This window comes from Garra rufa, chromosome 7, assembly GCF_049309525.1.
Source record: "Garra rufa chromosome 7, GarRuf1.0, whole genome shotgun sequence".
NCBI classification, from domain to species: domain Eukaryota; kingdom Metazoa; phylum Chordata; class Actinopteri; order Cypriniformes; family Cyprinidae; genus Garra; species Garra rufa.
The window spans coordinates 11647045-11672640 of record NC_133367.1 but is presented as its reverse complement, the minus strand read 5'-3'; the positions used below and the strand labels follow the sequence as shown (position 1 = coordinate 11672640).

The 25596-nt window shown below is 36.4% G+C and overlaps 1 protein-coding gene across 1 annotated transcript; it reads right to left on the bottom strand.

The window, feature by feature from the left end:
• Window positions 1-118: 118 nt before the first annotated feature.
• LOC141339168 (cryptochrome-1-like) lies at window positions 119-24045 on the bottom strand. The gene is made up of 14 exons (XM_073844801.1): window positions 23885-24045; window positions 20647-20755; window positions 20422-20564; window positions 20160-20344; window positions 16673-16770; window positions 16440-16580; window positions 14639-14950; window positions 14415-14566; window positions 11028-11230; window positions 791-907; window positions 637-705; window positions 475-552; window positions 282-403; window positions 119-199 (listed from the first exon to the last, which is right to left on the bottom strand). The coding sequence occupies exons 1-14, from the start codon at window positions 24040-24042 to the stop codon at window positions 158-160; spliced, it is 1929 nt and encodes a 642-aa protein (XP_073700902.1). The 5' UTR covers window positions 24043-24045; the 3' UTR covers window positions 119-157.
• Window positions 24046-25596: the final 1551 nt, after the last annotated feature.

Here is a 25596-nt window from a genome sequence, read left to right as displayed (position 1 = left end):
ATAATTTAATATTTTAGAATTTTATATTATAAAATTTCTAAAAAAACGTTAAAATAACATTTCCGCCACAATTTGATTGGATAAACTCTTCTGAGTTTTTGTTTGACACGCCAGCAAAGTTTATAACAGATTTTGCGAATCCATCGGTGGGTGGAGCTTATGAAGAGAAGGCCACGCCCTCCATGTCTTCATGCGTCTTCTGAAACAAAAAGATAAATACAGCTGAACATTTCTGTTTTAATAATTTAGCAAAGTGTTCATAGCTTTGACTTTTTACGAACCTCGTCATCTTGAGCTTTTAGCGATGAAGAGGAGGAGGGGCCGTCATCACCATGGCAACCATTGTGCTCCGCCTCCCTTTCTCTCCTACCAGTCCCGCCCGCAACCGGCCAAAACAGGCGTCCTGAAGGACCTCAACATCAAATTTTGTTCGCAAACCATTGTATTGTATTTCCTGTGTGGAAAAAAACATACCTGGTTGTTGTGGGACGGCAAACTCGTGGGCATGGTCTGTCAGGTCGCTCTGGGTGGTGTAAGGCGACGTACGGTGGGCTGCAAGAGAAAAACGTTAAAACATTTAGCGCAAACGTTTATAAAACGTTATCAAATTAACTAAAGAGCAACTAAAGGTCTCACTGAGGGTGTGTCGGTGTCTCGCACCACGATGTATCGCTCCGCTTGGTCCGGGCTGCTCTCTCCTGACCCCTGCTGGACACACAGAGGATTACAGCTCAGTTCATTTCCTTAAAACGCACTTATTATATCGCAACGCACAACTTCAAACACTCACGGTGAGACGATGTGCCGCTCCGAGTCTTCTGGCGTGTAGGGGGCGCTGCTGCTGCTCCTTGGGCTTCATTTGCTCCTACCACCTCCATGTGGTTGGATGGAACAGTTGCGAGAAGACCTGATAAATTAATAAAAATAAAGTCCAGTTTACACCAAGAACATCAACTACAGCGATAACTATTACACTAACTATATTAGCGGACAATATTGTTCTGTTTATTATCGTTTTTATCATTCGTCAACTGGAAAACCTGATTAGAAAAGAGATTCCAATTATATTGTTTCTTTGGTGTCGTTATAGCTATGGTGTGGACTTATATAATAACTATATTATTAGATGATAATGTTCCGTTTATCATAAGCTTACTGCAGTTTTGCTGTCTGCGGCTTTAAATGCTTAATTCTGATTGGCTGTCAATGTTTTAAACATTAATTTGCTAGAAAAAAAAATGTCTATAGCGATAATATAAATTAACTATAACGATAACTGTATCAGTGGACGATAATGTTCTGTTTATTCTAATCGTGCTGCAGTTTTTTTGCCGCTTTAAATGCTCACGTTCGGTAAAGTTGGATGGATTCTTATTGGCATCACAATATAAGAAAATAGCGCTTAAAAGCACTTCGATTACAATCTGTGTCACGATATAAGAAAATAACGCTTAAAGGCATTTTGATTGTGATCTATACATCACAATATAAGAAAATAGCACTTAAAAGTGTTTTGGTTACGATCTATATGTCACAATATAAGAAAATAACGCTTAAAAGCATTTTGATTATGTTCTATACGTCACAATATAAGAAAATAGCACTTAAAAGCACTTCGATTGCAATCTATGTGTAACAATATAAGAAAATAGCGCTTAAAGGCATTTCAATTACGATCTTTGTCATGATATAAAAAAAATAATGCTTAAAAGCACTTTGATTGCAAACTATGTCACGATATAAGAAAATAAAGCTTAAAAGTGCTTCGATTGAGACACAATATAAGTAAATAGCACTTAAAAGTGTTTCAGTTACGATCTATGTAACGATAAAAGAAAATAGCATTTAAAAGCGTTTTGATTACAATCAGTCACAAAACAAGAAAATAGCACTTAAAAGTGTTTCGATTACGATCTATATGTCACAATATAAGAACATAGTGCTTAAAAGTGTTTCGATTACGATCTATACATCTCAATATAAGAACATAGCGCTTAAAAGCACTTCGATTACAATCTGTCACAATATAAGAAAATAAAGCTTAAAAGTGCTTCAATTGAGACACAATATAAATAAATAGCACTTAAAAGTGTTTCAGTTACGATCTATGTCACGATAAAAGAAAATAGCATTTAAAAGCGTTTTGATTACAATCAGTCACAAAATAAAAAAATAGCGCTTAAAAGTGTTTCGATTACGATCTATATGTCACAATATAAGAAAATAGCGCTTAAAAGCACTTCGATTGCGATCTATGCATCACAAAATAAGAAAATAGCACTTAAAACGTCGACTGTGACACAATGTAATAAAATAGTGCTTAAAATCACTACGATTACGATCTATACGTCTCAATATAAGAAAATAGCGCTTAAAAGCACTTCGATTACGATCTATACGTCTCAATATAAGAAAATAGCACTTAAAAGGACTTCGATTGCGATCTATACGTCTCAATATAAGAAAATAGCGCTTAAAAGCACTTCGATTACGATCTATACGTCTCAATATAAGAAAATAGCGCTTAAAAGCACTTCGATTACGATCTATGCGTCTCAATATAAGAAAATAGTGCTTAAAAGCACTTCGATTGCGATCTATACGTCTCAATATAAGAAAATAGCACTTAAAAGCACTTCGATTGCGATCTATGCATCACAAAATAAGAAAATAGCACTTAAAAACGATTCGACTGTGACACAATATAAGAAAATAGCACTTAAAAGCACTTTGATTGCGATCTATACGTCTCAATATAAGAAAATAGCACTTAAAATCGATTCGACTGTGACACAATATAAGAAAATAGTGCTTAAAAGTGTTTCGATTACAATCTATACGTCACAATATAAGAACATAGTGCTTAAAAGCACTTTGATTACAATCTGTCACAATAAAAGAAAAAAGTGTTTCAATTACGATCTGTCACAATAAAAGAAAATAGTGCTTAAAAGTGTTTCGATTACAATCTATACGTCTCAATATAAGAAAATAGCGCTTAAAAGCACTTCGATTACGATCTATACGTCTCAATATAAGAAAATAGCACTTAAAAGCACTTCGATTGCGATCTATACGTCTCAATATAAGAAAATAGCGCTTAAAAGCACTTCGATTACGATCTATACGTCTCAATATAAGAAAATAGCGCTTAAAAGCACTTCGATTACGATCTATGCGTCTCAATATAAGAAAATAGTGCTTAAAAGCACTTCGATTGCGATCTATACGTCTCAATATAAGAAAATAGCACTTAAAAGCACTTCGATTGCGATCTATGCATCACAAAATAAGAAAATAGCACTTAAAAACGATTCGACTGTGACACAATATAAGAAAATAGCACTTAAAAGCACTTTGATTGCGATCTATACGTCTCAATATAAGAAAATAGCACTTAAAATCGATTCGACTGTGACACAATATAAGAAAATAGTGCTTAAAAGTGTTTCGATTACAATCTATACGTCACAATATAAGAACATAGTGCTTAAAAGCACTTTGATTACAATCTGTCACAATAAAAGAAAAAAGTGTTTCAATTACGATCTGTCACAATAAAAGAAAATAGTGCTTAAAAGTGTTTCGATTACAATCTATACGTCACAATATAAGAACATAGTGCTTAAAAGCACTTCGATTACGATCTATGCGTCTCAATAAAAGAAAATAGTGCTTAAAAGTGTTTCGATTACAATCTATACGTCTCAATATAAGAAAATAGCGCTTAAAAGCACTTCGATTACGATCTATACGTCTCAATATAAGAAAATAGCGCTTAAAAGCACTTCGATTACGATCTATACGTCTCAATATAAGAAAATAGCGCTTAAAAGCACTTCGATTACGATCTATGCGTCTCAATATAAGAAAATAGTGCTTAAAAGCACTTCGATTGCGATCTATACGTCTCAATATAAGAAAATAGCACTTAAAAGCACTTCGATTGCGATCTATGCATCACAAAATAAGAAAATAGCACTTAAAAACGATTCGACTGTGACACAATATAAGAAAATAGCACTTAAAAGCACTTTGATTGCGATCTATACGTCTCAATATAAGAAAATAGCACTTAAAATCGATTCGACTGTGACACAATATAAGAAAATAGTGCTTAAAAGTGTTTCGATTACAATCTATACGTCACAATATAAGAACATAGTGCTTAAAAGCACTTTGATTACAATCTGTCACAATAAAAGAAAAAAGTGTTTCAATTACGATCTGTCACAATAAAAGAAAATAGTGCTTAAAAGTGTTTCGATTACAATCTATACGTCACAATATAAGAACATAGTGCTTAAAAGCACTTCGATTACGATCTATGCGTCTCAATATAAGAAAATAGTGCTTAAAAGCACTTCAATTGCGATCTATACGTCTCAATATAAGAAAATAGCGCTTAAAAGCACTTCGATTGCGATCTATGCATCACAAAATAAGAAAATAGCACTTAAAAACGATTCGACTGTGACACAATATAAGAAAATAGCACTTAAAAGCACTTTGATTGCGATCTATACGTCTCAATATAAGAAAATAGCACTTAAAATCGATTCGACTGTGACACAATATAAGAAAATAGCGCTTAAAAGCACTTCGATTACGATCTATGCGTCTCAATATAAGAAAATAGTGCTTAAAAGCACTTCAATTGCGATCTATACGTCTCAATATAAGAAAATAGCACTTAAAAGCACTTCGATTGCGATCTATGCATCACAAAATAAGAAAATAGCACTTAAAAACGATTCGACTGTGACACAATATAAGAAAATAGCACTTAAAAGCACTTTGATTGCGATCTATACGTCTCAATATAAGAAAATAGCACTTAAAATCGATTCGACTGTGACACAATATAAGAAAATAGTGCTTAAAAGTGTTTCGATTACAATCTATACGTCACAATATAAGAACATAGTGCTTAAAAGCACTTTGATTACGATCTGTCACAATAAAAGAAAATAGTGCTTAAAAGTGTTTCGATTACAATCTATACGTCACAATATAAGAACATAGTGCTTAAAAGTGTTTCGATTACAATCTATACGTCACAATATAAGAACATAGTGCTTAAAAGCACTTCGATTACGATCTATGCGTCTCAATATAAGAAAATAGTGCTTAAAAGCACTTCGATTGCGATCTATACGTCTCAATATAAGAAAATAGCGCTTAAAAGCACTTCGATTGCGATCTATGCATCACAAAATAAGAAAATAGCACTTAAAAACGATTCGACTGTGACACAATATAAGAAAATAGCACTTAAAAGCACTTTGATTGCGATCTATACGTCTCAATATAAGAAAATAGCACTTAAAATCGATTCGACTGTGACACAATATAAGAAAATAGTGCTTAAAAGTGTTTCGATTACAATCTATACGTCACAATATAAGAACATAGTGCTTAAAAGCACTTTGATTACAATCTGTCACAATAAAAGAAAAAAGTGTTTCAATTACGATCTGTCACAATAAAAGAAAATAGTGCTTAAAAGTGTTTCGATTACAATCTATACGTCTCAATATAAGAAAATAGCGCTTAAAAGCACTTCGATTGCGATCTATGCATCACAAAATAAGAAAATAGCACTTAAAAACGATTCGACTGTGACACAATATAAGAAAATAGCACTTAAAAGCACTTTGATTGCGATCTATACGTCTCAATATAAGAAAATAGCACTTAAAATCGATTCGACTGTGACACAATATAAGAAAATAGTGCTTAAAAGTGTTTCGATTACAATCTATATGTCACAATATAAGAACATAGTGCTTAAAAGCACTTTGATTACAATCTGTCACAATAAAAGAAAAAAGTGTTTCAATTACGATCTGTCACAATAAAAGAAAATAGTGCTTAAAAGTGTTTCGATTACAATCTATACGTCACAATATAAGAACATAGTGCTTAAAAGCACTTTGATTACAATCTGTCACAATAAAAGAAAAAAGTTTTCAATTACAATCCATCACAATAAAAGAAAATAGTGCTTAAAATCGATTCGACTGTGACACAATATAAGAAAATAGTGCTTAAAAGTGTTTCGATTACAATCTATACGTCACAATATAAGAACATAGTGCTTAAAAGCACTTTGATTACAATCTGTCACAATAAAAGAAAAAAGTGTTTCAATTACGATCTGTCACAATAAAAGAAAATAGTGCTTAAAAGTGTTTCGATTACAATCTATACGTCACAATATAAGAACATAGTGCTTAAAAGCACTTCGATTACGATCTATGCGTCTCAATAAAAGAAAATAGTGCTTAAAAGTGTTTCGATTACAATCTATACGTCTCAATATAAGAAAATAGCGCTTAAAAGCACTTCGATTACGATCTATACGTCTCAATATAAGAAAATAGCGCTTAAAAGCACTTCGATTACGATCTATACGTCTCAATATAAGAAAATAGCGCTTAAAAGCACTTCGATTACGATCTATGCGTCTCAATATAAGAAAATAGTGCTTAAAAGCACTTCGATTGCGATCTATACGTCTCAATATAAGAAAATAGCACTTAAAAGCACTTCGATTGCGATCTATGCATCACAAAATAAGAAAATAGCACTTAAAAACGATTCGACTGTGACACAATATAAGAAAATAGCACTTAAAAGCACTTTGATTGCGATCTATACGTCTCAATATAAGAAAATAGCACTTAAAATCGATTCGACTGTGACACAATATAAGAAAATAGTGCTTAAAAGTGTTTCGATTACAATCTATACGTCACAATATAAGAACATAGTGCTTAAAAGCACTTTGATTACAATCTGTCACAATAAAAGAAAAAAGTGTTTCAATTACGATCTGTCACAATAAAAGAAAATAGTGCTTAAAAGTGTTTCGATTACAATCTATACGTCACAATATAAGAACATAGTGCTTAAAAGCACTTCGATTACGATCTATGCGTCTCAATATAAGAAAATAGTGCTTAAAAGCACTTCAATTGCGATCTATACGTCTCAATATAAGAAAATAGCGCTTAAAAGCACTTCGATTGCGATCTATGCATCACAAAATAAGAAAATAGCACTTAAAAACGATTCGACTGTGACACAATATAAGAAAATAGCACTTAAAAGCACTTTGATTGCGATCTATACGTCTCAATATAAGAAAATAGCACTTAAAATCGATTCGACTGTGACACAATATAAGAAAATAGCGCTTAAAAGCACTTCGATTACGATCTATGCGTCTCAATATAAGAAAATAGTGCTTAAAAGCACTTCAATTGCGATCTATACGTCTCAATATAAGAAAATAGCACTTAAAAGCACTTCGATTGCGATCTATGCATCACAAAATAAGAAAATAGCACTTAAAAACGATTCGACTGTGACACAATATAAGAAAATAGCACTTAAAAGCACTTTGATTGCGATCTATACGTCTCAATATAAGAAAATAGCACTTAAAATCGATTCGACTGTGACACAATATAAGAAAATAGTGCTTAAAAGTGTTTCGATTACAATCTATACGTCACAATATAAGAACATAGTGCTTAAAAGCACTTTGATTACGATCTGTCACAATAAAAGAAAATAGTGCTTAAAAGTGTTTCGATTACAATCTATACGTCACAATATAAGAACATAGTGCTTAAAAGTGTTTCGATTACAATCTATACGTCACAATATAAGAACATAGTGCTTAAAAGCACTTCGATTACGATCTATGCGTCTCAATATAAGAAAATAGTGCTTAAAAGCACTTCGATTGCGATCTATACGTCTCAATATAAGAAAATAGCGCTTAAAAGCACTTCGATTGCGATCTATGCATCACAAAATAAGAAAATAGCACTTAAAAACGATTCGACTGTGACACAATATAAGAAAATAGCACTTAAAAGCACTTTGATTGCGATCTATACGTCTCAATATAAGAAAATAGCACTTAAAATCGATTCGACTGTGACACAATATAAGAAAATAGTGCTTAAAAGTGTTTCGATTACAATCTATACGTCACAATATAAGAACATAGTGCTTAAAAGCACTTTGATTACAATCTGTCACAATAAAAGAAAAAAGTGTTTCAATTACGATCTGTCACAATAAAAGAAAATAGTGCTTAAAAGTGTTTCGATTACAATCTATACGTCTCAATATAAGAAAATAGCGCTTAAAAGCACTTCGATTGCGATCTATGCATCACAAAATAAGAAAATAGCACTTAAAAACGATTCGACTGTGACACAATATAAGAAAATAGCACTTAAAAGCACTTTGATTGCGATCTATACGTCTCAATATAAGAAAATAGCACTTAAAATCGATTCGACTGTGACACAATATAAGAAAATAGTGCTTAAAAGTGTTTCGATTACAATCTATATGTCACAATATAAGAACATAGTGCTTAAAAGCACTTTGATTACAATCTGTCACAATAAAAGAAAAAAGTGTTTCAATTACGATCTGTCACAATAAAAGAAAATAGTGCTTAAAAGTGTTTCGATTACAATCTATACGTCACAATATAAGAACATAGTGCTTAAAAGCACTTTGATTACAATCTGTCACAATAAAAGAAAAAAGTTTTCAATTACAATCCATCACAATAAAAGAAAATAGTAGGGCTGCAACAACGAATCGATAAAATCGATAAAAATCGATTACTAAAAGCGTTGGCAACGAATTTCATAATCGATTCGTTGTGTCGCGCGACGCAGAGACATTTGGTTGTTATTATATATATTTAAAAAAAAAAATTGAGCGCAGAGCGGAGTGGACACATTCGGTCTCTCTCCCGCACTGATGCCAGCAGAGTTCGGCACCTCATAAGCTGTGTTTCCATCCAAAAATGCGAATTTAACTTATGCGCAAAACTGGAACATTTGAGCATAAAGTACCGTTTCTACATTATATATATATGCTGCCCCGATTTATATCAAACATGTTTGATATTTAAGCCTATGGCTAGCGTACTTTCACAGCAGCCAATGCTCGATCGCAAAACAGCTGCTGTACGGGTCGTTGGATAGTGGAGATGGAGAAAACTACTTCTATAGTTTTTGTAACACTGTCTGTCTGTATAATGTGTCGAAAACATACCACAACCGTAAGGAGAAAGAGGAGCTCTGCTGAGGTGAAATCGTCTCAGTTTTGAATAGGGCTGTGACGGTGGCACGTTGTTTTTTTATATATAGCCTACACTTCAGTCAGCGAACAAGCAGCCTAAAAACGCCAAAATAAATCAAAGAAATAATATATTTAATTAAGAAAGTAGCCTAAGAGTATTAAATAGGCTATTAAACAAAAATTCCTTGTAAAAATGTCCGACAGCTCATCAATTTTTGGCCGACTGAATTTCCAGTCCGACTGTCTTTTTTTCTCTTTCTCTTCCTCATTACACAGCTGCTGTTTTTAATAGCAAAGTGATTACATTTATTTTCGTTCCTTTAGTTTATAAAGTTAATTTAGAGATATATTTGGAACACTTTTTGTTTGTTAAATTCAAGTTTTTGTTTTTTAAAGTTATACCTAGCAAACAGCGGCAGACAGATCAAAAGCCTGCTTAATTCATCGCGATTTAAATTAAAATCCATTGATATAAAAAACTTAAAACATATCACAATATTAGTTTAATCATTCAATCAAGATAATTCCAAAGTTTGTGCGGAGAGAAGCGCGCTTTGCAGGACATGGAGATGCCAGTGCAATGTGGAATTTCTTTTTTGCTCATAAAGGTAAGAGTAATTTACCACCCGGCCGGAACTGTAAAGGGTCTACCTTAGTTTGTGTGTACTAACAGTATCAACAAAATGTGCTCTTAAAGAAAACAAACAGAATACGCTTGATATCTTTGGTTTAAACAGCGAAACCCAGGTAATTGCCTCACAAACACAATATCTATAGAAAGCTTTAAATTATTATTTTACTATAAAACGAAATAATTAAAACAAAACTCTTTCATTAGCTAATCCATAAAGATGCATTAGGCATTAATGAGCAGATGGCAGGATCGTCAATTTCATCTTTGCAACACTGAATCAGAAAATACTAGTTTATTAATAAGTAATTCTACTATTTTCTTAATTTTTGCCTTGACACATTCATGGTAATTACTTTTGCTGGGGCTTTGAGGCCAGTTTTGCGTGCATTTGAATGCGGAACTCTTCCAGCTGGTCGCTGCTGATGGCAGGACACTAAACACCGCCATGGCAGAATGAATGTAGCAGAAAGTTAGTCAAGTTATCCCGTTCCAGCGTGCAAAGTCACATGACTTTTTTAATGCGCACTGAGGAATTTAATTTGAGAGGCTTCTTGATGGGAAATGCAGCATGTACACCACAGCAAGCCGCTGTCTTGACGGATAGTAATTTTAGTTTATTTAGTCTATATATTTGGCAGATGTAAAGCATACATGTGTATGTTTTTTGTGTTAGTCCATTTTTATTTTATTATTATTATTATAACAGTTCAAGGAGCAACATGTTCGTGCACTTTCTAAAGATTTTAGTTCTGTTTTTGAATAAAGGGTTGTAAATCCCTTTTTTTTATCCGATTCATCGATTAATCGAAAAAATAATCGACAGATTAATCGATTATTAAAATAATCGTTAGTTGCAGCCCTAGAAAATAGTGCTTAAAAGTGTTTCGATTACAATCTATACGTCTCAATATAAGAAAATAGCGCTTAAAAGCGCTTAGATTACAATCTGTCACGATAAAAGAAAATAGCGCTTAAAAGTGTTTCGATTGTGATCTATGCGTCACAAAATAAGAAAATAGCACTTAAAAACGATTCGACTGTGACACAATATAAAAAAATAGCGCTTAAAAGCATTTCAATTACAATCTATTTCATGATATAAAAAAATAACGCTTATGATTGGCTCTCAGGGTTTTTATCATTCACCATCGGTAAAAAAAAATAATTCTGAAGCAGTTACAACAATATCGTTATCATTATAGTATCTTTAGTATTATTTCATTTGAATGAACTATTTTTAATTTAGAATGCAAAAACTGTGAGTTCTTACTGAGTCCGCGGTATCTGGAGAGCTGCTGGTAGATCTGCCGCATTCTCTCAATGTTCAGGCGGCTGGCCTCGGCGTGGTTCACCATGGGTTTGGGGTAATCTACGCCGATCACACATTTGGCGGCACGCTGCACGTCCTCCGGAGCGTTCCAGGGGTCGTAAATAAACTTGGCTGGAAAATCTCGGAGGACAGGTAAGTAACATCTGCAATCAGAGGGAGAGATTAACCCGCAGCGTCTCATCACAACCTCCACAAAACCAGAGCACAGCCTCCGCACCGCTGCAGGGCACTGTGGGTAACCCAGCGCGGTCAGAGGCACACATAAACAAACATATCTTCTCATATACAGAATACATTTGTGTCCCTGGACCACAAAACCAGTGGAAATCTAGAATCTGAGGGTGCAAAAATATCCAAATATTAAGAAAATCCCCTTTAAAGTTGTCCAAATGAAGTTCTTAGCAAATCATATTACTAATCAAAAATTAAGTTTAGATATATTTACAGTAGAACATTTACAAAATATCTTCATGTAACATGATCTTTACTTAATATCCTTATGATTTTTGGCATAAAAGAAAAATCTCTAATTTTGACCCATACTATGCATTTTTTGGCTACTGCTACAAATATACCTGAGCTACTTAAGACTGGTTTTGTGGTTCAGGGTCACATTTAACTCATTGAATAGAAATAAAATGAACAGATATCGAAAAGGTTTGAAAATTTAAATAGTTTTGAAATGGCGTTACATAAATAAACAATGGCTAAAAATGTACAAGTGTTCTTCCAACAAGTTCCATAAATAATTAGTTTTACTATAAACTGATAAATAATTAAAAACAAAAAAAATGGAATTCAAATTTAACAATTAATTTATTATTATACTGAAAACTGGTATATATGTTCATTAAAATTACTTAACATAATTAACGCAAAATTAGTATAATTATCTGTTCATTTCTATTTGATTTATAATATATTTCTGGACACAACTCATATGTTTATGAAAAATTAAATTACAAATAAAATGCTATGTTTTATTAAAAACATTAAAATTAATAGTAAAATTAATATTATTAATATAAGACTAATACACTAAACTCCATAGATGATCTTTGATGAACTATAATATGAATTATTCATATAAAATGTTTTTAGAGTCAAACTGCAAAAATATTAAAAACTATAATATATATATTGCCTAAATTTAGTAATATAATTAATATAATATATAAATCATAAATATTGTTTGAAATTAGACATTACTTTAATCATATATTCATTATAATCATAAAAACTAGATGAGTGAAGTTTGTAGACAAACTTTAAGTTGGCTTGAAAAAGCCTAGCCAAAAAGTTTACAGTAGTTTTAAAATGTTTTAAAAGCTTGAAGTTTAAAGGTTTTCGACAGTTTAAGTTTCAGTTTAGTAGTTTTAAAAGCTAGCGATGTGGTTGCTAAGGTGCTCAGGGTAGTTATAAATATATGATATAGTTGTTATATTATAGTTATAGAAATAGGTAGATAGATGATTAGCCAGTTATTATCATGATTAGCATGTTACTAACATGTTGTTAGCATGATTAACATCTTACTAGCATGTTGCTAGCAGGATTAGCATGTCAATATCATGTTGTTAGCATTATTCTAGCATGATTACCATGTTAACAGCATGCTGTTAACATGATTAGCATCTTACTAACATGTTGCTAACATGCTTCTACCATGATTAACAAGTTACTACCATGTTGCAAGCATGATTAACATGTTACTAGCACGACTGGCCTGTTACTAGCATGTTGCTAACATGTTTCTACCACAATTAGCAAGTTACTAGCATGTTGCTAGCATGATTAACATGTTACTAGCATGACTGGCCTGTTACTAGCATGATTAGTATGTCACTAGCATGTTGGTAACATGTTTCTACCATGATTAGCAAGTTACTAGCATGTTGCTAGCATGATTAACATGTTACTAGCATGACTGGCCTGTTACTAGCATGATTAGTATGTCACTAGCATGTTGGTAACATGTTTCTACCATGATTAGCAAGTTACTAGCATGTTGCTAGCATGATTAACATGTTACTAGCAAGACTGGCCTGTTACTAGCATGATTAGAATGTTACTAGCATGTTGCTAACATGTTTCTGCCCCGATTAACAAGTTACTAGCATGTTGCAAGCATGATTAACATGTTACTAGCATGACTGGCCTGTTACTAGCATGATTAGCATGTTACTAGCATGACTGGCCTGTTACTAGCATAATTAGTATGTTACTAGCATGTTGGTAACATGTTTCTACCACGATTAGCAAGTTACTAGCATGTTGCTAGCATGATTAACATGTTACTAGCATGACTGGCCTGTTACTAGCATGATTAGAATGTTACTAGCATGTTGCTAACATGTTTCTATGACGATTAGCAAGTTACTAGCATGTTGCAAGCATGATTAACATGTTACTAGCATGACTGGCCTGTTACTAGCATGATTAGCATGTTACTAGCATGTTGCTAACATGTTTCTGCCCCGATTAACAAGTTACTAGCATGTTGCTAGCATGTTTCTACCACGGTTAGCAAGTTACTAGGATGATTAGCATGTTGCTAGCATGATTAACATGTTACTAGCATGTTGTTGGCATGATTGGCCTGTTACTATCATGGTTAACAAGTTACTAATATGAATAGCATGTTACTAGCATGTTGCTTACATGTTTCTATCACGACTAGCAAGTTGCTAACATGTTGCTAGCATGTTTCTAACATATTTAGCAAGTTACTAGCGTGTTGCTAGCATTATTAACATGTTACTAGCATGACTGGCCTGTTACTAGCATGATAAGCATGTTACTAGCATGGTGCTAACATGTTTCTACGATGATTAGCAAGTTACTAGCATGCTGCAAGCATGATTACAATGTTAATAGCATGTTACTAGCATGGTGCTAACATGTTTCTACGATGATTAGCAAGTTACTAGCATGCTGCAAGCATGATTACAATGTTATTAGCATGTTACTAGCATGGTGCTAACATGTTTCTACGATGATTAGCAAGTTACTAGCATGCTGCAAGCATGATTACAATGTTAATAGCATGTTGCTAGCATGATTTAGATAGCTAGATAGACCCAAAAATGATTAGAGGAACTTAAATGAGTTTTAATAGAATAATAATAAGTTTAGATCTTTTTCAAGCCAACTTAATAATTCGACATTCCATTGTGTTTTAAATGTGTTTTTGAAAACTAAGTAATTGATACTGAACTTCTTGACTATATATAATGATTGTTTGTATTGTTGAGTGTGATTGTAATCCCTGATCCGTGCGTTCACACTGGATCCAGATTGAGGAAGTGAAGCGGAGCGGAGGCCCACCTGATGAAGTCTCCGTTGGGGTCGATCCTGCGTCCGAATCCCACGGGACAGTAGCAGTGGAAGAACTGCTGGAAGAAGGAGCTGCAGGAGTGGCAGAGCCAGCTGCCGGCGTTCACGCTCCAGTCGGCGTCCAGTAGCAGCTCCTCGAAGACCTGCAGATACACCAGCGTTAGCACGCCACAGACACGCCGCCATTACCCATCATGCCCTGGGGCAAACCGTACCTTCATGCCCTCCTCCCAGCTGATCCACAGGTCGCCGCGCGTCAGGAAACAGGCCACGGCGTTCCGCGCCAGATGGTGGATCCAGCCCTCCTGCCGCAGCTGCGTCATGATGGCGTCGATCCAGGGGAAGCCCGTCTTGGCCTCGGCCCACTTGGCCAGCGCCTCGGGGTTCCTGTCCCACGGGATGCGGATGCAGATGGGGTTTCCCTCCATGCGGTCGAAGCGCGGGTTGTTGCTGGCCGCCGTGTAGAAGAACTCCCGCCACAACAGCTTGTCGTACAGAGAGATCGGCAGGTTGCCGTTCTCCTTCACCTGCGCCACAAAAAGAAAACAGCATTTAAAAGCGTTTCGATTACAATTTATACATCACTATAAAAAAACATTTTAAGAGTGTTTTGATTACGAGATTTATATCATGATATAAGAAAATAACACTTATAAAGTGAAAATATCGATCTATACGCTGCTATATGAGAAAATAGCACTTTAAAAGCATTTCAATTACGCTCTGTCACGATATAAGAAAATAGCGCTTAAAAAGCACTTTGTTCATGATCTATATGTTACGATGATAAAATTGCGTTTTAAAAGCATTTCAATTACGATCTGTCACGATATAAGAAAATAGCGCTTAAAAAGCACTTTGTTCATGATCTATATGTTACGATGATAAAATTGCGTTTTAAAAGCATTTCAATTAAGATCTGTCACGATATAAGAAAATAGCGCTTAAAAAGCACTTTGTTCATGATCTATATGTTACGATGATAAAATTGCGTTTTAAAAGCATTTCAATTAAGATCTGTCACGATATAAGAAAATAGCGCTTAAAAGGCACTTTGTTCATGATCTATATGTTACGATGATAAAATAGCGTTTTAAAAGCATTTCAATTACGATCTGTCACGATATAAGAAAACAGCGCTTAAAAAGCACTTTTATGATCTATATGTTACGATGATAAAATAGCGTTTTAAAAGCATTTCAATTACGATCTGTCACGATATAAGAAAACAGCGCTTAAAAGGCACTTTGTTTATGATCTATATGTTACGATGATAAAATAGCGTTTTAAAAGCATTTCAATTACGATCTGTCACGATATAAGAAAATAGAGCTTAAAAGGCACTTTGTTTATGATCTATATGTTACGATGATAAAATAGCGTTTTAAAAGCATTTCAATTACGATCTGTCACGATATAAGAAAACAGCGCTTAAAAGGCACTTTGTTTATGATCTATATGTTACGATGATAAAATAGCGTTTTAAAAGCATTTCAATTACGATCTGTCACGATATAAGAAAACAGCGCTTAAAAGGCACTTTGTTTATGATCTATATGTTACGATGATAAAATAGCGTTTTAAAAGCATTTCAATTACGATCTGTCACGATATAAGAAAATAGAGCTTAAAAGGCACTTTGTTTATGATCTATATGTTACGATGATAAAATAGCGTTTTAAAAGCATTTCAATTACGATCTGTCACGATATAAGAAAACAGCGCTTAAAAAGCACTTTTATGATCTATGTTACGATGATAAAATAGCTTTTAAAAAGCATTTCAATTACTAAATATTATTTAAAGCTTTTAAACCAGATATATGGCACATATTACATGTTAAAATATTATTTTAAAATCAGTAACTTTAAAAGTTGTCTTTTTAGATAGATTATATTGTGAACTAATCAGATGATATTTTAAATTAATTAAAAATATTTGTAGGTATATAACATTTTTTATTCCATTAAAATGGATAAAACATAATTAAAGAGATATTTAATGTCTTGCAGTCACCTTCTTGTAGAGTTCGGTGAGTTTGTAGTAGTACAGACGGCAGGAGAGGCAGCCGAAGCGCAGGTACGGACTCAAGCCCCGCGGACTGGCCAGCAGCGGACTGGAGTTCATCTTCAGACGCCCAAAGTTCTCCTGCCACGCCTGGAAAACACCAGCACACAACTCAGACATGCCTGATCTCATGACCACTGCTGGAGCCACAACATCTGTATATGTGTGTGTGTTCATCGTACCGCGGTAGAGTCGGGTCCGAGGTGTTGCTCCAGCCGCATCAGCGCCTCTGATTCTCCTCCAGGCCAAACGGCAGGAGCCAAAGCTTCAGTGTCAAACCCTGAACACAAACACACTTTGATTCAGATCGGGACTTCAGTATGGGTTTGCGAATCATTTGATTCAGATCGGGACTTCAGTGTGGGTTTGTGAATGATTTGATTCAGATCGAGACTTTAGTGTGGGTTTGTGAATCATTTGATTCAAATCGAGACTTCAGTGCGGGTTTGTGAATCATTTGATTCAAATTCGAGACTTCAGTGTGGGTTTGTGAATCATTTGATTCAGATCGGGACTTGAGTGTGGGTTTGTGAATCATTTGATTCAAATCGAGACTTCAGTGTGGGTTTGTGAATCATTTGATTCAAATCGAGACTTCAGTGTGGGTTTGTGAATCATTTGATTCAGATAGGGACTTCAGTGTGGGTTTGTGAATGATTTGATTCAGATCGGGACTTCAGTGTGGGTTTGTGAATGATTTGATTCAGATCGAGACTTTAGTGTGGGTTTGTGAATCATTTGATTCAAATTGAGACTTCAGTGCGGGTTTGCGAATCATTTGATTCAGATCGGGACTTCAGTGTGGGTTTGCGAATCTTTTGATTCAGATCGGGACTTCAGTGCGGGTTTGCGTATCATTTGATTCAGATCGAGACTTCAGTGTGGGTTTGCGAATCTTTTGATTCAGATCGAGACTTTAGTGTGGGTTTGCGTATCATTTGATTCAGATCGAGACTTCAGTGTGGGTTTGCGAATCTTTTGATTCAGATCGAGACTTCAGTGTGGGTTTGCGAATCATTTGATTCAGATCGAGACTTCAGTGTGGGTTTGTGAATCATTTGATTCAGATCGAGACTTCAGTGTGGGTTTGCGAATCATTTGATTCAAATCGAGACTTTAGTGTGGGTTTGCGAATCTTTTGATTCAGATCGGGACTTCAGTGTGGGTTTGCGAATCATTTGATTTAGATCGGGACTTCAGTCTGGGTTTGCGAATCATTTGATTCAGATCGGGACTTTAGTGTGGGTTTGCAAATCATTTGATTTAGATCGGGACTTCAGTCTGGGCTTGCAAATCATTTGATTCAGATCGAGACTTTAGTGTGGGTTTGCGAATCATTTGATTCAGATCGGGACTTTAGTGTGGGTTTGCGAATCATTTGATTCAGATCGGGACTTCAGTCTGGGTTTGTGAATCATTTGATTCAGATCGGGACTTCAGTGTGGGTTTGCGAATCATTTGATTCAGATCGGGACTTCAGTGTGGGTTTGCGAATCATTTGATTCAGATCGGGACTTCAGTCTGGTTTTGAGAATCATTTGATTCAGATCGGGACTTCAGTGTGGGTTTGTGAATCATTTGATTCAAATCGAGACTGTAGTGTGGGTTTGCGAATTATTTGATTCAGATCGAGACTTTAGTGTGGGTTTGCGAATCATTTGATTCAGATCGGGACTTTAGTGTGGGTTTGCGAATCATTTGATTCAGATCGGGACTTCAGTCTGGGTTTGCGAATCATTTGATTCAGATCGATACTTCAGTGTGGGTTTGTGAATCATTTGATTCAGATCGGGACTTCAGTGTGGGTTTGTGAATCATTTGATTCAGATCGATACTTCAGTGTGGGTTCGTGAATCATTTGATTCAGATCGAGACTTCAGTGTGGGTTTGTGAATCTTTTGATTCAGATCGGGACTTCAGTGTGGGTTTGCGAATCATTTGATTCAGATCGAGACTTCAGTGTGGCTTTGTGAATCATTTGATTCAGATCGAGACTTCAGTGTGGGTTTGCGAATCATTTGATTCAGATCGGGACTTCAGTGTGGGTTTGCGAATCATTTGATTCAGATCGGGACTTCAGTGTGGGTTTGCGAATCATTTGATTCAGATCGGGACTTCAGTGTGGGTTTGCGAATCATTTGATTCAGATCGGGACTTCAGTGTGGGTTTGCGAATCATTTGATTCAGATCGGGACTTCAGTGTGGGTTTGCGAATCATTTGATTCAGATCGGGACTTCAGTGTGGGTTTGCGAATCATTTGATTCAGATCGGGACTTCAGTGTGGGTTTGTGAATCATTTGATTCAGATCGGGACTTCAGTGTGGGTTTGCGAATCATTTGATTCAGATCGGGACTTCAGTGTGGGTTTGCGAATCATTTGATTCAGATCGGGACTTCAGTGTGGGTTTGTGAATCATTTGATTCAGATCGGGACTTCAGTGTGGGTTTGTGAATCATTTGATTCAGATCGAGACTTCAGTGTGGGTTTGCGAATCATTTGATTCAGATCGGGACTTCAGTGTGGGTTTGCGAATCATTTGATTCAGATCGAGACTTCAGTGTGGGTTTGCGAATCATTTGATTCAGATCGAGACTTCAGTGTGGGTTTGCGAATCATTTGATTCAGATCGAGACTTCAGTGTGGGTTTGCGAATCATTTGATTCAGATCGAGACTTCAGTGTGGGTTTGTGAATCATTTGATTCAGATCGGGACTTCAGTGTGGGTTTGCGAATCATTTGATTCAGATCGAGACTTCAGTGTGGGTTTGCGAATCATTTGATTCAGATCGAGACTTCAGTGTGGGTTTGCGAATCATTTGATTCAGATCGAGACTTCAGTGTGGGTTTGCGAATCATTTGATTCAGATCGAGACTTCAGTGTGGGTTTGCGAATCATTTGATTCAGATCGAGACTTCAGTGTGGGTTTGCGAATCATTTGATTCAGATCGAGACTTCAGTGTGGGTTTGCGAATCATTTGATTCAGATCGAGACTTCAGTGTGGGTTTGCGAATCATTTGATTCAGATCGGGACTTCAGTGTGGGTTTGCAAATCATTTGATTTTTGACTTGATTTTACATTTGATACAGTTATATAATAATAAAGACAGTATACACAAATACAACTCCTTTAAGAAAATTAACCATTGAAAGGTTTTAAACCATTTTCTTAAACCATAGTAAGGGATGTGTTTCCAGGTTAACAAAAAAAGTAATAGATTTACACCTTAAGAGGACACCTAAAATGATTATAGACACAGTTTTCACTGCTTTAAGGTGAACATAAGTTTAGATAGTTTCCATGTACTTGACTAGATCAACTTTGAATGAGGAAAAGAGGTTAAAGCCAGATTTTTCGTTTACATATGTGAAATTTAGCTGGCAGGAAACACAAATTAAGTTCTATTTTACGATGAGATCAGATTAACATTAATAAATCTGATCAGAATGTCTCTGTGTGGCTCACTGCCAAACAAGTGAATGAATCTTCCTCAGAAGAGACAAAAAGCAGCAACTAACTTCCAAGTCTCACATTTAAATCATAAGCTTTTTTAATGAAATGTGAACAAACTCATGAATCTGTTGTTTGATCTCTTCATCTTTAAAGAGAGAGCTACAGTTCCCATACTTTGAAGTTGTATGTGTGCGTGTATAAATGTGTGTGTTACCCAGTTCATCCAGCAGGGGGACTCCATATCTCTCTCTGTGGTTTTCACTGACAGGCGTCACACAGTTTCCCATCAGTTCTCTGCTCAGCGGCTCCATCGGAGGATCTGGCGGCTCCATGCTGCTCACCAGCGTCTGGAAGCGTTTGTACGTGAGCGGCGGCTGACCGCCATTCAGCTCGATGATCCTGAGACACACACAGTCATTCAGAATCAACTCGGATTAAAACCTAACGTTAAAACAGTTGGTTTGGCGTGTTCTCACCTGTCCAGATCATAAAGCGTGTGTGAGATCTTCACGGTCACCTCCACTCCTGCTTCAGACGCCAGTTTCTTGATGGCCGCATCTCGCTCCTTCCCAAACGGCTCCGAGTCGCACTCGAATGTCAGTCGAGACACCTTCCACTCCTGCGGACCAATGAACCGAGTGTTATTAGGGTCACCTAATCCGAATGCAAGCTACACGACTGTAAACGTCAGCCAGTGTTACCTTGAAGAGGCGTGGGAAGATGTTGGCCGGCTGACCACGAATGACAAACAGACGGGAGTTGAGTTTACGAAGACTGGAGTCCAGATCCTCCAGACACTGCAGCAGAAACCTAAAACGCACACACACTTGCTGTCAACTGAGTCACTAGCGAAAACCAGATCAGAAGAGCCATTCATTTTTGAATTTCAACATTGTTTGTCATTTCAAAAAGCACTAGAGATGGGTGAAACTTAGCTTTTCGAAACTCAAAATCGGTTAAACCATTGCAAAATGATTCGCTGTCAGTTTCCCATTTGATTGCTTATATCAAATCATTTGATTCGAATTGGAACTTACGCCCTTGTGCGACCTTATGTGCATTTTTGTCCATTTCAGTTTTGTTTTGTGTTATAAGTGTGCCTGTGTTAATGCCAACTGCATAAATCTTGGCTCGGGTGTTTATTTTTATTGACATTTTGATATTTCACCCTCATTTCCTTCAAAAAAATCAAGTTTACCCTCCGTACAAAAAATAGTCACACTCAGGACCACATTGAAAATGTCCACATTGAAACCCATTAAAACTGCAATTTTTAACCCAGGGCCATTTGACTATAAAATGATGCAATATTTGTTAATAGGCATTCATTCTATCGGCAAGGCTTCAGATTTTGCTTATTATTATAGACTATTATAGAGTCAACTGGAAAAATAATGAAGCTGTAATTGTGTGGGTATGTTGGTGAGGATGTCAGAGTGTTCTCATATAAAAAACACCTGTGGCATTATGTAAACAAACCAGTATTTAAAGGGTTAAAATTCTAAAAATGAATGAAAGTTTGGTATCTATGGATAGAACTGATCCTGGATGCTGGTTAAAAAAATCGACATCAGTGAAAGTGGAAAAAAATGTATAATAAATCATATTTTTATGACAGTTTTTGTACATGGACATTTTTTATTGAATGCACAAGGGTTAAAATCAAGGATCGCGATTCGATTCAGATTGCGGCTTTAATTTGGGCTTGCAAATCGCTTGATTGACACTGGAACTTCAGATAGTTTGTGAATCATTTGATTCACATCGGAGCTTCCCCAAGCTAACAATTTTTGGTTTCTAGAACGTTCTGGGAACGTTAGCTTTTGGTTCCCAGAACACTCCCTATTGGCTAGCCAGGAAAGTCTTCTTAACGTAAATATACCATTGCAGGAACGTTCTCATTAGGTTAGGGGAACCTTCCGGGAACATTCCCAATACATTCCCCTAACCTAAAGCAAAAGGGAACATTCTATTTATGTTAAGAAAACGTTCCTGGCTAACCAGTAGGGAACGCTCTATTTTTTGTTCCTAGAAGGTTCCCTGAAAGTTCTCTGAAGGTTCCCAGAACGTTCTCCTAACCTATTCACTCTGATACCTCTTCTGCACGTCAGAACTCCCGCGTCCCGGAATAACGTTAAAGGAACACTTTTTTTGGAAATAGGCTCATTCTCCAACTCCCCCCGAGTTAATAAGTTGAGTTTCACCGTTTTGAAATCCATTCAGCCGTTCTCCTGTTCTGGCGATATCACTAGCATAGATCATTGAATCCTTTTAGACCAATAGCATCACGTTGAAAAATGACCAACGGGTTTCAATATTTAAAACTTGACTCTTCTGCAGTTATATCGTGTACTAATACCGGTGGAAAATGTAAAGCTGCGACTTTCTAGGCCGATAATATTAGGAGCTACACTCCCATTCTGGCGTAATAGTCAAGGAAGTTTGCTGTAATATCACGCAGCGCCTGAAATGAGTTCCCAGCAAGTTAATGTTCAATGTGACCGGCGTGGCATTACTGCGTCTGGTTCGGCCATATTACAGAATGTTCTGGGAAGGTTATTTTTTCAGGTTATAAAATTAAATGTAAAAATAACCTGCAGGGAACGTTCTGGGAACATTGTTTATAGGTTATTAAAAAGAGAACCTACAGGGAATGTTCCTAGAACATTCTCAATTGGTTCCCCAAAAAATAACCAAATGGGAACGTTAGGGGAACGTTGTGTGTTTGCAGGGTTGTGTTTGCGAATCATTTGATTCAGATCGTCAAATTGTCTTAAAATTAGTTTAAATAAAGCAAAAAACAAGTTAAGTATTATTCAAATTAAACCAGGCTTTATATATTAATTTACCAATACAATCACTAATGCTCCTAAAAATGTATTATTTTTACATTTAGCTATATATTTGTTAATTATTAATGATTTATTATTTATTATTATTACTTCTAATAATAACAACAACAACAATAATAATGTATCATTAATCTTTAAGTGTTATTACCTTAGTGATATTAATAATATTAGACTTATTCATTAAAGTTTCAGTGTTGATGTATTACGTGTTTAGATTAGAGCCGTCTCTCTCTCTCTCTGTCTGTCTGTCTGACCCACTGACATCATTTCAGCCGCACATCACCGCCTCTCTCTCTCTCTCTCTCTCTTTATCTCTTTATCTCTCTCTCTCTCTCCGCCCATCTGTTTCTCTCTCTCTCTCTCTCTGTGAGAACACGATGTTCCCGACTCTTTTGTAACAGGATCTCTCTCGTGTTCCAGGTTGAGAAATGCAGTCAGGCTCGTGACGGAGCGGCGGAAAGTGGGTCATCGCTGTGGAAACGCTTGACGACGTCAAACCGAGTCTGGACCGGATTCACTGAGACCAGACTGACAGATTCAATCAAACTTCAGACTCAATGGCAAAAACACACAACAACTGACTTGAAAACCTGAAAACACAGCTATAACCAGCCCTGCATCATCAGAAACAATCCCAGACATCCGCACGGCACGACAGCACACTCTCACGAGAACAAAAACATGCAGAATATTTCATAAACACAACTTCTTGCTCTTTAAAAAGCCACCAGACGGAGCCATTTAACCATTCAAATGCGTCAAAAGCAAAAAACGAAAAGTTTGATCTTTATAATAATGAGTAAAATAACCAACATACACCCCATAGTCACGATAATGATGAATATTTTCATATTTAGATTTGCATACATACTGTATGGATGTATTAACAGTTAAATATATTCATTTAATATAATAAAATCAAGTATTATCAACAAACCAAATCAAAACTTTGTTTACTGATTTTATTATTAGTAATAATTGATATCAGTAATAATAATGATGGTAATGAAAACAACAACAATACCTGCTACCTGCTTTAATGTAATGCCATAATAAGAAAAATACGTATATAATGTGCTTCTCTCACCTCCAGCGGTTGACGCCGCGGTTGGATGCTCCGGCGAACCAGGGGTCCAGGAAGTAAACACAACGCAGTGTATCCGAACCCTTGATGGCCTCCAGCAGCGCAGGGTTATCATGCAGACGCAGACCCTTACGAAACCAGTGGATGGAGTTGATCGGCATGATACTGACCACCTGAAAACACAGATTCATTCACATTTATATCAATTTTATATCATTTGATTCACATCGGCGCTTCGGTGCATGTTCACGAATCATTTGATTCACATCCGAGCTTCGGTGCATGTTTATGAATCATTTGATTCACATAGGAGCTTCGGTGCGTGTTCACGAATCATTAGATTCACATCGGAGCTTCGGTGCGTGTTCACGAATCATTTGATTCACATCGGAGCTTCCGTGCGTGTTCACGAATCATTTGATTCACATCCGAGCTTCGGTGTGTGTTCACGAATCATTCGATTCACATCCGAGCTTCGGTGTGTGTTCACGAATCATTTGATTCACATCCGAGCTTCCGTGCGTGTTCACGAATCATTTGATTCACATCGGAGCTTCGGTGCGTGTTCACGAATCATTTGATTCACATCGGAGCTTCGGTGCGTGTTCACGAATCATTCGATTCACATCGGAGCTTCGGTGCGTGTTCACGAATCATTCGATTCACATCGGAGCTTTTTGTGTTTGTTCACGAATCATTCGATTCACATAGGAGCTTCGGTGCGTGTTCACGAATCATTAGATTCACATCGGAGCTTCGGTGCGTGTTCACGAATCATTAGATTCACATCGGAGCTTCGGTGCGTGTTCACGAATCATTTGATTCACATCGGAGCTTCGGTGCGTGTTCACGAATCATTCGATTCACATCGGAGCTTCGGTGCGTGTTCACGAATCATTCGATTCACATCGGAGCTTTTTGTGTTTGTTCACGAATCATTCGATTCACATAGGAGCTTCGGTGCGTGTTCACGAATCATTAGATTCACATCGGAGCTTCGGTGCGTGTTCACGAATCATTAGATTCACATCGGAGCTTCGGTGCGTGTTCACGAATCATTTGATTCACATCAGAGCTTCGGTGCGTGTTCACGAATCATTTGATTCACATCGGAGCTTTTTGTGTTTGTTCACGAATCATTAGATTCACATCGGAGCTTCGGTGCGTGTTCACGAATCATTTGATTCACATCGGAGCTTCGGTGCGTGTTCACGAATCATTCGATTCACATCGGAGCTTCGGTGCGTGTTCACGAATCATTCGATTCACATCGGAGCTTTTTGTGTTTGTTCACGAATCATTCGATTCACATAGGAGCTTCGGTGCGTGTTCACGAATCATTAGATTCACATCGGAGCTTCGGTGCGTGTTCACGAATCATTTGATTCACATCGGAGCTTCGGTGCGTGTTCACGAATCATTTGATTCACATCGGCGCTTTGGTGCGTGTTCACGAATCATTCGATTCACATCGGAGCTTCGGTGCGTGTTCACGAATCATTTGATTCACATCGGAGCTTTTTGTGTTTGTTCACGAATCATTCGATTCACATCGGAGCTTCGGTGCGTGTTCACGAATCATTTGATTCACATCGGAGCTTTTTGTGTTTGTTCACGAATCATTCGATTCACATCGGAGCTTCGGTGCGTGTTCACGAATCATTTGATTCACATCGGAGCTTTTTGTGTTTGTTCACGAATCATTAGATTCACAT